This window comes from Trachurus japonicus, chromosome 7, assembly GCF_045865225.1.
Source record: "Trachurus japonicus isolate A0001 chromosome 7, Traja_1.0".
Classification (NCBI taxonomy): domain Eukaryota; kingdom Metazoa; phylum Chordata; class Actinopteri; order Carangiformes; family Carangidae; genus Trachurus; species Trachurus japonicus.
This window is the reverse complement of record NC_140913.1, coordinates 32945333-32961442: the sequence shown is the minus strand read 5'-3', so window position 1 is coordinate 32961442 and position 16110 is coordinate 32945333. Positions and strand designations below refer to the sequence as shown.

Below are 16110 nucleotides of genomic sequence, written 5' to 3'. Positions count from 1 at the left end.
GTAGTTCTGACACTGGGAGAAAAACAGAGGTGAGCTGCTCGGCTTATTCCACATGCAGGTAGAAGAACAGATAGGGAGGTGGGGGGGGGGGGGGGACTAAGTACACTGACTGTGCCCCCCCTGGCAGAAGACGAGCTCTGGACAGAGGAGGTGTTATTTCCACCATCTTTTCTATCTCTCTTTTTCCTGGACACATAACGTTGATATTTTGGTTTTCCATTTATGCTGTGTTAATACAGTAGGCCTGTAATAGCCTACTGGTCAGTCTAATGGGTATACTGCTTTTTAGGTGGCTACACTGTTCATATCTGTATCACATAGACTATAGTTAGATAGTTTTGTTAGGTATACTGAAATATTAATGCATTTTCAGTGCGTATACATCACATAGACCACACCACTGGTGCTCTGAGTTCACCATTAATATCAACATGCGAACACAGGCTAACATAACAACATGATGGTGTTTAATTGTAATAATTATGCTCACTATTCTAGTTTTCTGTGTTCATATAGTGCATGCTCATATAGTTTAGTGCAAAACACAGAATGGAGGAGAGGCCTATGGGAATGCAATGCTACTAAAATCAACAGGCTCACAATAACAGTATGGTGCTTATTATGTTCACTTTACTAATTCACTGTGTTTTCATGCTGCTCACATTAGGGTGTGAACGGAGGAGAGGCCTAATGCCGAATTTAATGTTAATCATCATGTTCACTATCCCTGAGTGTTTGCTGTGTTAGCATGCTAACACAAAACAAAGTGGTTGTTGTATTACACAAACATAAATGCTAAAATAGCAAGTTAACATGCTCTCAATGATCAATATGCTGATGTTTAGCAGAAATTTTAAACATTTTAAGCAACTTAGTTCACTGTGGTTGCATTCTAACATTTGCTAATAAAAAAACAAAAGTAGAGTTGAGGTCAAAGGCCATGTCTTAAAGGGATAGTTCAACAATAGTTCGCAAATTAGCCCATTGCCATTATCCCTATAGGTTTGTTACCTTTAATTGTCGGTGCAAGCTGTTTTTAGAACGGCGGAGCAGAGCCGTGAGCTGCTCAGAGCTACGCTACGGAGGCTTTTCATGCAAAACTGCTGATGCACGTTCCCGTTGGGAGCAGTTTTTTGGCAAGCAGTCTCTGAATTTACCCCTAAAACAACTCTGTCTGGTAACGTTCTGTTATTATCTCATAGCGTGGTGAATGTGCAGGTCACAACTTGTCCACCAGAGCGTTATGGAGTTGTTGGATTGTGTATTTGATGAGTTTGATGAGGGAAACCAAGAAATCCCATTAGCCTCTGTAGCGTAGCTCTGAGCAGCTCACGGCTCTGCTCCGCCGTTCTAAAAACAGCTTGCACCGACAATTAAAGGTAACAAACCTACTGCTATGACTATAGGGATTATGGCAATGGGCCGATTTGCCAAAATGTTGAACTATCCCTTTAAGCTTTGGTGTCTGCAGTGTATGTAAACATAAATACTGACCTCAGCATGCTAACAAACTCTAATTCTGATGCTTAACATTTGATAATTTATATTAAAAGAAAGTGCAGTTGAGGCCTTGGTCACTGTATGCACTGTGCTAATACTCAGTCAGAGATAAATATTATCATGCTAACATGCTCTTGAGTTATATCGCCATCCCAGTTTGCTGTGTTAGCATTCTAATATTTGTGGAAAAACAAAGCAGAAACTTATGTAGGCTATTCAGAGGTCTGTAAATAAATGAGGTGAAGTTGTTGAGATGTTTTTCTCTGGGTCAAAGTTTTTAATCCACCAACATCTCATCCATAGTGTGCTGAAAACAGATTGAAACAGATATGAAACAGATTGGCATCGATTAGTAGAATACTATTTTTTCCCCCATACATTGAAATGTTATTTACTTTTTCCTTTATTGTAATAAAAAATCTCTTGAGTTTAAATAAACATGTCTTTGAGTCTGCTTAGTGAAGCAGCTGCTGTAACCACATAGTAACCAGAATCCTTTGTGTTTACTTAAACATAACCTCAATTGACCAAGGGCAGTGAAAACTACACATCCTTTAAGCATATATATATATACACACACACACACACTCATGCAGCACTCTCCCACCATAAAATACACTAACACACACAAAAAAAAATGCTAAATGGCCCAACAGTCGCTTTTGCTGTATGTGAGCCTTTTGATTTCCCCAAACCAAGTCTCTTGATGGCTTCTCGGCAACATGAAACATGACACGTCATCCATTATTCTGTACATGTGCCTTGCTATCTCAGCCTGCTCCATATGGCCCCTGTTGTCTCCAGACACCCAAATCCCTTTCCTTAGGCCAGGGGCTGTTTTTGTGGGAAACATTACATTGCTCCTCTTCCTCAGAGGAATGGGGTGATGATGATGAGCAATCACAGCCAGAGCAGCAGACTTTCTGCCTCGAATTCTGACAGGATATTCAACAATTGACCGTATCCGCTTTGTTGGCCCAATTGCTAATTCATGCAAGTTGACAATCTGGAGGCAACAATTATGACTGACGAAAAGGGCTGAAAATAAGAGGAGAGAGCACTTAAGGGGAAGGAGGAGGGAAAAAACACAAAGTTTACTGCACAATGAAGGAGGGAGGTGGGAGATTTGATATTCACACGACTAGAGACAAAGCGAGTGGAACAAACAAATCCTCATCTGCAGATCCACAACAAGTCTTAAGCAACATAACCTACATAACCACACATACACTGAACAGGTGAGTGGAGAGCAATGCATGCATGAAATAAACGCCGTCTGTGTATTGAATTGTGCACTAAGATGTCCATTGTATGAATCCTTATCAACACGCAAAACCTAATGTGATGAAAGAAACTTGATAAGGAAACAGTGTGAAGGCCTCAGGTGTTTTGTGGTGTTTTGAGAGTAAAAGAAATTCCCATGTGAATCTGCTGAATGAAACTGTGCGTAGATGGCAATGAAGCATGATGATGACGAGAGATGAGATGGAGGATGTGGTCAAATAAGATAAATAAATAAAGTTGTAATCATCAGATCAATGATGAAATCTGTTTTCTGTAAATTTTATAGGAGGGGAAATGGCATTACTGTATTAATCTGAGATCATTTTGTGCTTCCAGACCATATGAAGGCCCAGAGATGAAGCTTTAGTGAAGTGAAGGCCTGCAGTGCCATTCATCTGCAGGGTTTTTACAAATCTAAGTAAAAGATTTCTGTCAGAAATGCACAAATTACACCTAAAAACCACGCAGAACATGAAGTAAACAGGAAAATAAAACATCCAAAGTGTATCTTTGCCCATTAAAGGAGATTTTGACATGCAGACCCTGCAGCAGTCTGGACACGGGGATCGAGAGTATAACAGGACGCATGTCATAAGCTGTTGTCGGCTTTGCGCTCTCTGCCATGCGTTTGCACTAAGTTTGCCACAGTGTGGGGGGAATGTGAGGGTGATGCTAAGTGAAATGCTCATTTTGCGTTTGTGATTACCAAGGCCCATGGGCGATATGCACTAATGTGAGCTAATGCAATAGATTACACAGTGCTGGCCCAGGGGAACAGACAGCAAACAGATGTGGTATACTCAAAAAGGGAGGAGGGGAGAAGACAGAAAGGAGAAGAAAGGAAAAAAAAAAAAAAATCAAAGTTTAAAGTGTTCAATGTTGCTGAAGATTGTCTCTTGCAATTTATTGTTTACAGAATGCACAGCTGTGATAGGCTGCGTCAGTCTTCTCCTTTTATAGAGATGATGAACGTCAACAGCAGTGAGCTCATGTCTAGAGATGTAGGAGCGATAATAAAAAGCAAACTTCTCTCTCTACGTGTTCATAACTAACCCCCGCTGCTCGGCTCTGCTCGGTTGGAAACGCTCAGTCATGACGAGTGAGGTCACGGCAGGTGTGTCGGCTTTCACAGCTCGACAACAACACCTGTATGACATCAGCAATTAAGGAGGGGTCACCGGTGGAGCGTACTATTACTGACTTTAAAGGATCAGTGCAGTAATCCTGAGCTGGGAGTTTCTAAAACGTAGACATGTGTGTTTGTATTCTTAAGCTCTAATCACTATCCTGGTTAATAACCACTACTTTATCTATTACTTCATCTCAGTAATTCCAGTTTCAACCTGGACACAGCTAGTGCACAGTTTTATCAAAGCTCAGCAGCTCACTACACACTGTGCATCTGCTCCTCAGAGTTGAACCTAGTATAAAAGACAAGCTGTGATCTATTCTAGACTTTGTAAATACTGCCCTCTAGTGTTCAATATCACTCATTGACAGGACAGGAAGTACTGTGTGTGTGAATATATATTTATATATAGTATAGTATACCATACATTCTTCAGCCTAATGTCTAGTCACATGATCACTAATGACAAAAGTCTCCTGCTGCCAAACCCCGTTATTAAAACACTCGTCTTTCTTCTGTTCGTGGTGCGATGGAGATGATGGGATGTAAAGGTGAAAGACAACGATCTGGTTCTGAACGCGTCAAAGTCTCTGCTTGTAAATCTGTCACCAGTCATATTATTAGTTCCACTTTGAACCACTAATTCTTTCTCTCATCTTATAACCGACTCCAACTGACTTTAAACAGTGCTTTCTAGTTTAGACGGATCTTTTTCAGCCGTTAATCTTTCACCAATGAAAAATGGAATAAAGGTCCAATCTCAAAAAGTTTCAAACAACAGTTTGAGTATCTTGATTTGGTGAGTCTAGCTTTTTGGACCATGTAATAATCTCAGTTTTGTTTCAACCCAGCCTTTATGAAATTATTTCATTTTTGAGCTTGTTCTTTATAAATTTCTTTACTTTGACAAAGAATAATCCATATATCTTGTTCCATATAGTTTCCTATGTACTTGCCAGTTGCCATCTTTAAAAACAGATTAAAAACCTTTTTCTTTTTTTTTTAAATAGCATTCTGTTGAACTGTGTGTGCATGTGTGCATGTGTGGTTGTGTGGGTGCACATTTATGAGTTTAAGTGTGTATGTGGTGAAGATGGCATACATATGACTGTTTACTTGCACTCCTTCAATTGATTTCTAGTTGACTTTTATATAACTGTTTTTACTGTAACTATGTATACCTGTTGTGAAGCACATTGAGTCTGCCTTGTGCATGGAATGCGCTTTATAAATAAAGTTGAATTGAATTGAATACAGTGATACCTGGGAACATCAACAAGACATTTGATCTGCCAGGTGTGTGATTCACCTTATAATCCCTGAGTTGTTTGACGCCTCGGCTGCAGGTGTATGTGACCTATAGATGTTTAAATTACAGTCTGTCATATGAAAGTACAACAATCAGCCCTAAAGCTGCAGCTGAACCTGTTTTCTGTCTCTATAAACCTTTAGTCGTGCAGCATGTAGGTCACCGACTGGAAAACACACACACATCGCGCTTCGCATCTCACTTTATTATGTAAATGTGTCAAATACAAATCTCAAACAATATTTTCAATATTTTTACATAAGTACACATGTAATGTGAATATCAAACAAAAACAAATAACTTAACCAAAGCCTTTCAAAGTGGCAAAAATACTAAATTACACAATAGACTAAACTGCTTGTAAATATGAGTTAACCTGAGACTTTTTTTTTTTTGTTCACAGTGTTTAATTAATTGAGCCGTCAATCAACGTAGCTGCTTCTGTGTTGTTGTTGCTTTTTTCTTTTCTCTTTCTCGTGCCGCACAGTCATACGACATGTAAAAAAGGCCACTTGATGATCAGCTGGGACTGACTGCTGTCTCTTGAAACAAAACAACACTTTCAAGACTCTGCATAGTGAAAAGCAACAGCGACTTAATAATAATATTGTGCAGGCTGAAAAAGAAAAATACAGCATGACCATTTTAACACTCAAAAACAGACATCACTGAAATTTGGTACGTTTTTTTTTTTTTACTTTTACAGCCTGTGGATTTTTTTTTTTTAAGCACCACACTAAAGCAAGACAGTCGCCCCTTTCCAAAAAAAAAGGGATAAACATTAACCATCAGATCTGTTCTGTGTTTAAAACTCGGCTTGTAAACACCGAGCGTATCAGAAATAAATCCACAGCCCCAAAATATTGTTACAGTTAATCATGAGCCACGACGGGCGGACGACGCAGCCTCAGTAGTAGCTGCTCTTCGTCATCATCAGACGAGCTCCTGTTTTTTTTTGTTTTTGTTTTTTAACGTGGCGTTTTGACGAAAAACTCAGAAGCCCCCGCTCCGACAAACACAACACACGTCCATCTAGTTATATACTCAAAAAAAAACAAAAAAAAAACAAAACACAAACACGTCTCTAGTCGACTAGACAACTAGACAGAGTTTTCAGCTGACATGATAGCTACAGCAGCTTATCAAGAATAATGGCGTCTGGAGCACAACATGAGGTAGACCACTTCAACAAACACACGACTTGTTACTGTGGCCTGTTTGTAAACCACTGGGCCGAAGTCGAAGTTATTCGACAGAAAATCCCCAACACACACACACACACTCGCACACACACACACACACACTCACACAGACACACCCACCCTCCAGTGCTTTGGAAAAAGAAGGAAAATAACAGAACAGTGCTTAATTACCGCCCCGGACATCGACTTGTCTGTGAACAACAGCAGCAATTTCTCACACAAATTAATCTTCTTCTCTTTTTTCTTTTTTTTCTCTTTTTTACTTAATACAATTTTTATGTACTGAAAGTTTACAGATATATTTATGTTGTCCCACATACAAACATGTTTTTTACTGTTATGTCATAGACACTTACAGGTATTTGAGCGATTAGTGTGGGTCAAAAGTGGATCGAACGACAGTACTGAGTGGAAAATGTAATAATAATAATTAATAATAACATCACAGTGCACACCAGTGGAGTCATATCTACAGAGAGAGAGACACGCTGCACTCTTTCATTCAAAATAAGAAAAAAAAAAGGAAACGCCACTGAAAGCCTGAGCCCTGAAATGTCTACGCAACGTAAATGTTCCTCTATTGAAAACATATTAATTTAGGAGGCGATTGGGGGGGAAGGGGGAGTGGGGGCTGGACACTTTCTTTCTCTCTTCTTAAACCTGTACATTGAACACATTTTTCTCCAAAATAAGGTAGCAGCACAGTTCAATCCAGAGAGAGAGGGAGGGAGGAGGGGGGAGGAATGGGCTTTTCACATATGACTTCATTCATATATTTCATGGAAAAGGTCAAAGATTTTTGTCAGAGTTTGAAAAAAAAAAAAGGGAAGTCCTGCTTTTATCCATATCTAAACATCTGTCAACCTTTTTTTTTTTTCATTTAATTTTTTTACCTGGGTGCCACTCTAGGTAGTTTTGTCAGTAGCGCCGTAGCGGTGGTGGTGGTTAGGGAACGGGCCCGAGGCGTCTCGTCTCTGCAGGTTGGGCAGAGTGGGTAAGTGTTGGTACAGCACCGTTCTGCCACCTGAGGAGAAAACGACTTCATGTTAACGCTACAAACTCTGACAATATGCACATTATAGAGAGCTGAAGCAGAAGCAGGAAGTAACGGTCGCCATGGGTCCTCAATTCGGAAAAAAGTCTCCATGCAAGTGAATGGGAGTCAAAGTTTTATTTCGTGATCCGTGATCCTGTTTAAAACATCACGTTTCATGCCGAGAAATCAGCAGTTTGTTGTAAAACTTGATCTGTTTATTTTTGCTTTTTCTTATATTAATGTATATTTTTTGCACTTTTGTGCAATTGTTTACATTCAGATACAATATTGAATTATTTAGTCTACTGTTTTTAATATTTTTTGCCCTGTGCGCCTTATGTGCATATTGTTAATGTATGTAGAGGAGACTAATTTTTTCGTGAGGAGGTCGACTGACTGAAGAATGTTTCACACCTGTGGTAATCAGCCTGATGGTACTTATCTCTCACTTCAGTCACCTGTGATCTCACATTGAGAAAGACTGCGGCTGAAACGTCTGTGCTTGCCTGTCCTACAATAAAAATCATCAAAGGGATATTGAGAGTCGTGCTGGCTTTTTCTCCCCTCTCTTAAACAGGTAGAGGTCATATTTTTCGGATCACAAAATAAAATTTTGACTCCCGTTCACTACGCAGAGCCTTTTTCAGAACTGAGGTCCCATGGCGACTGTTACTTCCTGCTTCTGCTTAGGCTCTCCATAACAATAATGTATATGCATCTGTCCCAGCCTAACACATACCTGTTCTGGGGTTGGGCAGTCCTGCGTGGCCGGCGTTGGGCGGCGTGCTGTGATAGAGCGACGCCAGGTCGTTGGCCGTGTATCGGTGCAGCAGGTTCATCATGCTCCAGTCGCTGTCCAGACTTCCTCCCATCATCGCGCTGGGCGGCGGCACCGCCGTCGTTTTAAGCGGCTCGGGAACGGCGATGGCGGCGGCTGCGGACGGACCCGACGACGACGACCCCCCCTGTGACGTGGTCGTTTTCACGCTTCTTCCTGAGATGATCATCCTGGTGGAGCCGGGCTTCTCGCCAACGCCGACGCCGCCGTCGCCCCCGGCTTCCCGGACCGACGGCACCGTGAACTTCAGTCTCTTTCCAGAAGGTTCGCCGAAGTCCATCTGCGGGAGGCTGCCGAAGCGGCTGGACAGACAGAGCCGGGCGGCGTCCGAGTGCCAGATGACGCCGCTCCGCACCGGGTAGCTCCGCTCGCCGATGCCGACCCGTTCCGGCAGGGCGATGGCGGCGGCGGCTCGGTCCATTGCGAACTTGTTGTTGGCCGTGTTGGACTTCCTCATGAGCTCCGTGAACCGGGGCGATTCCTGACTGGGCTGCGAGTCACCGCTCTGCCTGAAGCGCGGCGGCGGCGGTGGAGGCTCCTGCGCGGCGGCGGTGGCGTCCTGCTGCGGTTGGGGTTGCGGCGTGTGAACAGGAGAGCGTTTGGGAGGAGGAGGCGGATTGGGATTCGCAGCCGGCTTCTCCTGCGGTTTGGCAGACTGCTGCTGCTGCTGCTGCTGCTGCTGCTGCTGCTGCAGTAGCGGTAGCGGCGGCGGGGATTTGGTCCTACGGGGGTGCCGGCGCCGGTCAACGGCGGGAAGCGGGCTGACGTCTTTCCCGTCGAGCGCGGGGGGGCAGCCCGTGAAGCGCTTCTGCTTCCAGCCGCCGCCAGCGAGTCCGTTCTTTTTGGCTCCGCCGCTCAGCGACTCCGACTTGTCTTTGTGCATCAGCTTCTTGTGCATCATCAGAACCTCGGGGTAAAAGGTTTTATACGCGCAGGACGAACAGGCGACTGGACTTAACGCGTTTCTGGGTTCTGCAGCGGCGGCGATGGACAGAGACACTTTTAAGGACAGATTTAACGGCGCCTCCGAGTTCTCCTCTTTTATCTCCTCCCGCTCCATCTTCAGGTTAACAGGCTTTATGAGCACATCATCATCATCCGTCGGAGAGTTGGTGATTAATTTCTCATATTCAGTGTTTGTGTGAGCGAGTGGTTTGCCAAGGTTGCTGCTACAAACGCCGTCCAACCTGACGGCCGGCGCTCCGTTGGCTCCGTTGGGTCTGGCTGCAGGAACCCAGAGTTTGGATCGATTCGGGTTGGCCCGGGTTTCGTCGTTCGTAGGAGAGGGCGCCGATGACGACGGCGACGGCGACGACCCGGGTCTGCTGGGGATCTCCACGTACGGTTTGTTCTTGTGGCGCCGATCCAGGTGGTATTTGAGCGACGTCTTCTGGGCCGCGGCGTAGTCGCAGTACGCACACTTGAACGGCTTTTCACCTGAGAGAAAACAGTGAAGAAGAGGCAGCGTGATTACAAACATCACTCGCAAACAATTAGATCTAATTTTATTGTATGAATGTCATTCCTGGTATGTTTGCCTCATGCACTATTCCATTGTTAACTGTAAAGTAGGAGAGTGCCAAAAAATCGATTCATACAAGAATCGCAATTCTCATTTAATACGATTCAGAATCAATATTAAATGTCCCAAAATCAATTTTATAAAATTAAAAAAATTAAACCTGCTGGCTGTCGGCCTCCATTTCCTTAGCATTTAAAATGTTTAACACACTATTGTTTTTAATAAAGAGGCACTTTTAATTTTGTTACTTAAGCAATATGTGATATTGCTTTTATGCAACAGTTTCAACAATTCCATCTAAGCATGGATAAATGTTTAAAACTCAATAAATGTGAAAAAGACACTTCAAGTCATTCTATCTTGCAAAGCAGACTGGAGTAGATCATGAGGATCCGTTGCACACCGATAGACTGAAGCAGAAAAATCTGAATCGAATCGAATTGTGAGATAGTAAAAATTACACCTAGATCTACACCTTAAAGAGATACTTCACCCAAAAATCGATAATTCAGCAATCATCTACTCACCGTCATGCCACAAAGGAAAGGTTTGGAGAACTTTCAGAGTCATCAAAACACTTTAGGAGTTCCAGGGGGGGTCCGGCTGGCAACGGGTTTTCATATAATGGCGGCGGATAGAGTTCACTTTTGAATCGTCCAAAACACACACACTATGAAACATCCAGATACCTCCATACTGCTCGTCCTACTGACCCCCCCTGGAACTCCAAAAGCGTTTTGATGACTCTGAAAGTTCTTCAAACCGTTCCTTGGCATGACGGTGAGTAGAAAATTGGTGAATTATCGATTTTGGGTGAAGTATCCCTTTAAATAAAGATTGATTGATTGATAATAGACACAATAAGTAAAGTTTCCAAACAGCAGTGTGTGTACCTGTGTGAGTCCTCAGGTGAACTGTGAGGTAGTAGCTCGACCGGAACGACTTGCCACAGTAGCTGCATTGTTTCGATCGGACTTTTGAACCATCTTCACCTTTAAAAAAAACACAAACACACGTCAATGCACTTTGTTTCTCCTCAGGATTTATATTTAAATATCTATTGTGTTGGCTTTTCTTTCTTTTCTTTTTTTAACATATTCGGGTTCATTATTTATTTGGGATTGTAACTTTATGACTATGAAATGCTGTGAATGCTCCAACGTTATCTCCTTGCTTTATAACAATGACAATAAACTATTGCACTGCAAAAACTCAAAATCTTACCAAGAATATTTGTCTTATTTCTAGTCAAAACAAATCTCATTATACTTAAAATGAGACTCATCACATTAAAAAGTAGCTTGTTTGTAGACACTTTTTACTTCTTTCAAGCATATTTTCACTTGAAATAAGTAGAAAAATCTGATAGTGGGGCAAGTTTTTCTTTCTTATTACAAGAACTTAAAACTTGCTTTCACTGGCAGGTTTTTCTACTTATTTTAAGTAAAAATGTGTTTGAAACAAGTGAAAATGATATAAACACAGCAAGTAAATTTTTAGGTGATGAGTCTCATTTTAAATGGAAAGAGATTAGTTTTGACTAGAAATTAGACATTTTGACAAGAACTAAGACAAATATTCTTGGAAAGATTTTGAGTTTTTGCAGTGTGAATTGAATTGAATGAGAAGGAAAAAGCACACATGATGCATTTTCACCCCTCCCCAGCAGAGGGAGCAACTTGGTAACAGAGTCTATTGTGTAAAACTATTCCCACGTCAGTATGAATGAATGAAGTGTGTGGGTGTAAATTAATACCTGGTCCGAGGTTTTCCGTCAGCGCTGCCTCCTCCAGTCCTTCCTCTGAGCCGTCCTCGGGCTGCTCCAGCGACCCGGCCCTCGACAGCTTCCCCTCCAGAGAGGAAGTTGGGCTCTCCTCGCCTCCCCTCTCGCGCTTGTGCACCCTGGAGTGAAGGACCAGCTGGTGGTACGTCCTGAAGGTCCTCCGACAGTCCTCGCAGGTGGTCGGCCGCTCTTTGTCCTTATCCTTCTGCATCAGAGACCTGCGCCGCGGTGCGGGGTTTTCTGCCGCCTGCTGAGACCGCTGCTCCCGCCCGAGGCCGTCTTTCTTGTCTCCTTGGCCTTCAGACCAGATGTTATTCAACTCCTCCTTATCGGAGTTGCAGTCCTCGTTGTCTGTGCTGGCTTCCTGGCCGATATCTTTAGTATTATTGGGGCCGACTGCTATCTTTCCTTTGGTGGCGAGCTGCCAGGCCTGATACGTGTTGAAGGGATCTAACTGAGGAATCCATCTGGATGATCTCTCGTGTTGCGAACCGTTGCCTTCCGAGCGAGGCGCGAGGTTCAGACCGTGGAGAAATGTTTCCTGTTTTGTTTCGAGGGACTCAGTAGTGGCGTCCACGTTCTCCCCGTCTCTACCTTTGCCCGGCGGCTCCGCCTCTCTGTTGTGTACTTTACTGTGTTCGGCCAAACTGTCGTGGTCGGGGAAGAAAAACCCGCACACCATGCACATTTTGTAAACGGTGACCACCGGCTCGGCGACGGGCTCCTGGACGACGCCGTTGACCGTGGCCGGCGTCTCCAGGTCCTGCTGCGCCTTGCTCTTCGCTCCCGGCTTCACGTGCATCTTCATGTGGTTCTTGAGGAACCACGGCTCTCTGAAGCGCCGTCCGCACACGTTGCAGCAGTACGTAAAGTAGTCCTTGTGCTTCCTCATGTGGGTCTCCAGCTCGCCGGCATCTTGCGATACCTGGCCGCACACGATGCAGCTGTGAACCTCCTCTTTCTCGACGGTGGGGAGGAGGCCGCCGCCGCTCGGTTTGGGTCGAGGTCTCTCTCCGGGGATCCTGAATTCTGCCTCGACTCGGAGCACCGCGGGTTCGAAGAAAGTGGTGGGGTGCTGCGATAACACGTGAGGTCCCAGCTCCTCCTGATGAGAAAAAGTCTCATCGCAGAACATACAAGATAGCGGTGCACTTCCTCCTCCTCCTCCTCCAGATTGCGACACAGCCTTCTCTGGGCTGGTGGCGGTGGCGGTGTGTGGCGTCATGCTGGAGCCGGGCCCTGGGATGCTTGCATTGTTACTAATCAGCATGTCTTGGGCAAGTCCATCTGGGCTCTCCACAAACGGCAGCAACGAGTGAGTTGGCATTGTCCTGTGAAGGTGGAGCAACAATACTGTATACAAAGCGTCCAGACTGTTGGGAACCTGGGAAAATAATGGGAAAAGTTTAGTCTTTAGTCACTTCTCAGTATCAAAATAAAAAAAACAGGTAACTAGTGCTACCTAACTGGAGATAAACATCTGTTTAAAATACACCAGTGAGAGAGAATTGCCTTCTCTCATACTGAAACAGGAAATGTATCTTTTTAGAAATCAACTGCTCAGACAAGTCATTTCCTCTATATGCAGGCCACTGATAAAACACATGAAAACAATGTTTTAGTATCTTTATGACCTTTATTATGTGAGCAGTCAGCTACAAACTTTAACAATCATACAACTTGATATCAATCTTGAAGTTTAGACACTGGCATTCCTGTTCATGAATACAAAGATTTTATAAAAGGAACTGCTTTAAACTGAGAGTAAATGGTGATCATTAGTAATATAAACTAATATATGAATCCATTTAAGTAATATAAAACGTGTTTTCCCCTGATACAAATAACATTGCTGTTTGTTTGTTGTCAGAGGCACACCCGAAATCCAAGTGTCATCAATGGACCTAGTTTGAGTGGAATTAACTAACCTTTTTAAAAAAACACACACTTGTGAAATCAAAAACCTTTCTTAATAATCCTCTTTATCAGTTCTGCTGACTCACACACACAGAGACATTTGTACACCTCATGAGTAAGATTTTCTCTTTTCCTTTTGTTTTGTGACCACACTGGGACCACTGACTTCCTGTAAAAGTCCCTCAGCAGGTATAATGCACCGCTTATGTATATATTTGTAGCCTTATATCTATATATAGGAAGATAAAATAAAAGATTACGAAATTCAAAAATCTCACTGTTACTCTGATTGACTGGAGGGTGGAATAACTGGACCTGCAAGTCTCATGCAAATTAAGACTGTGACAACAATAAAAGCACATAGTAGCAGCCAGTTTTACCATATAGATATAGATGTGTTTGTTTGTTTTTTGGAATTAGCCAATTGTCATTAGGGGAAACGTATCAATAACAGTGTGAAATGTAAACTGGTAATGCCTGTAACTGAGCCTTATCCTCCTCAAAGGCACAAGCGTTGTATGATACTAATCATATGGAGGCTGTTACTATACTCACCGGTGACCGATGGTGTAATCAAAACTTTTCTTTAAAAACAAAAAAAAAACACAATCCAGGTGATAATAATAAAAGGGAACTATCGATAATGACAGTGGTGTTTTATTAAAACACACACACTCACACACGCTTTGTGTTAGCCACCTTGTTATGCCATCGAGCTACACACACATTCACCTAACTCACCAGTCGATGAGGAGCAACAGTTTTTAAACTCACCGGAGTGTCGATGCTTTAAAGTTTAAACCGGAGGAGCAGTTATTATTACGTTACTAACGTTACCACGAGCACGAGGAACTGGGAAAGGGCGACGCGGATCAATAATATACCAATCATGTAGCTGATTGAAGAGAAGGGGTGAGGAGGAGGAGGAGGAGGTGAAGGGAGGGAGGGAGGAGGAGGAGGGGGGAAGCTTCAATTCATTAAAAAAAAAAGCTTGGTTTGAGCTAATGCTAACTTTATTAGCATCGAACGTTACGTTACTGTCATGGCAACAATAGTTCAAACCGAACCTTACTGTGCTCGTGCTCATTGATCTGTGGTTTTTAAAAACGACAACACCACCACCAACACAACCCCCCCTTTAAAAAACTTTTACATAATAATGATGATGAGGAGAAACTATCTGCACGCTATCTATCAAACTATCTCACCAACTAACTAACTAACTAAACTTCTGCACCTTCGTTAGTTAATGAGCTCGTACGCTTCGCTTTCTTTCTTTCTTTCTTTTCACCCCAACGACATTTTTTAACGTTAACGGCAGAAAGTGAGTGAGCGACGTGACGTGTTGTTTCTGCTGTTTCTGTTTCTGCCTCGACTGCTGCTTCTTGTTCTCCGACCGACTTGTAAGTTAGCTTTTTACTAGTAAAGAAACTCACCGAACAACAACAATACCTACCAACGGTGAATTTCCGGATTTAATAATGATGATACTACTGATGTGATAGCTACTACTTCAGATGAGAGAGAGAGAGAAGTGAGCCGAGCTTGCTTTAAACAAACAACAAAAACGAGTGCTCCTTCATGTGGTGCTGCTACTGCTGCTGCTGCTGCTGGAGGTGAAGGAGGAGGAGGAGGACAGCTCACCTAGTAGTCAATTGTCTGGATGTGAATCATATTTGTTCAACTTGGCGAGTTCAGTTCAGTTCAGTTCAGTTGACTCCTCACTGTGTGCAGCTGTTGAGTCCTCCAGGCGCGTTCCCGCATCCACACTCACTCTCTACTATTCTCATTCTCAGGCAAAGCGCGTTCACGACACAAGCACGACAGCCCCCAAAACCAAACCAAACCAAACCCAACAAAACCCACACACACATACATACATAGCCATTAGGGCGTCATTAGTTCATCACGTGGTCCTCTCGAGTAACAGAAAAGGATTAGTGCATGTATGGTGCAGAGGAAAAATATTCACGAGCAACACAAACTTAAAAAAAAAAACATGAACGTGCATCGGTGTGTGATGTACGGCAGGTAGCTACAGGTAGCCTATAATGTCACTCCTCGGCCATTTAAAAACAGTTGTCACGCTGCATTAGTGTTTTCTTTTTATATATATATATATATATAAAGGTCAGTATCTATCACCCAGGTTGCACTTCCATTTGTATCCAGTGATATTGAAATGATGTGTTCACTGACCCTGGGTTACCTACACCTCAATGGTTGCTGCAAACTGCACTAAAGTTGGTTAATACCGCTGTTTACAATAACAGCAGCATTGTTTTATATGTAATATAATATAATGCAACACTGAGCCTACCTACAAGTGTTGTCTCCCCCTCTTCTTCTCCTTCTTCTACTTCTTCTTCCACGTTCTCACGTCATGCATCAGCTACCATGTGGAGATGGGGGAGGGGTGCCTCTAACTTCACAGATACATGAGGTTTTTTTTGTTTTTTTTGCAGAAGCTGCTTGGTTGAGTCATATTAAATTTCAGGTTCTTCCTATTTCCTACAATACACAAAGAAGAAAGAATAAAAACAGAGTAGCCTATGCTATAATAGATCCATTTTATATCCAGCTGTTACTT

At 43.0% G+C, this 16110-nt stretch overlaps 1 protein-coding gene across 3 annotated transcripts; it reads right to left on the bottom strand.

Moving 5' to 3' along the window:
* Positions 1 to 5408: 5408 nt before the first annotated feature.
* Positions 5409 to 15326, bottom strand: znf217 (zinc finger protein 217). Of its 3 annotated transcripts, none has more exons than XM_085782923.1 (6): positions 15165 to 15326; positions 11577 to 12987; positions 10714 to 10812; positions 8200 to 9735; positions 7318 to 7448; positions 5409 to 5792 (listed from the first exon to the last, which is right to left on the bottom strand). In XM_085782923.1, the coding sequence occupies exons 2-5, from the start codon at positions 12928 to 12930 to the stop codon at positions 7330 to 7332; spliced, it is 3108 nt and encodes a 1035-aa protein (XP_085639049.1). In that variant the 5' UTR covers positions 12931 to 12987; positions 15165 to 15326; the 3' UTR covers positions 5409 to 5792; positions 7318 to 7329. The 3 variants fall into 3 exon arrangements, with proteins under 3 accessions (XP_085639049.1, XP_085639050.1, XP_085639051.1); XM_085782924.1 differs by having other exon boundaries at positions 5409 to 5764; XM_085782925.1 differs by lacking the exons at positions 5409 to 5792; positions 15165 to 15326 and adding an exon at positions 14977 to 15048 and having other exon boundaries at positions 6148 to 7448.
* Positions 15327 to 16110: the final 784 nt, after the last annotated feature.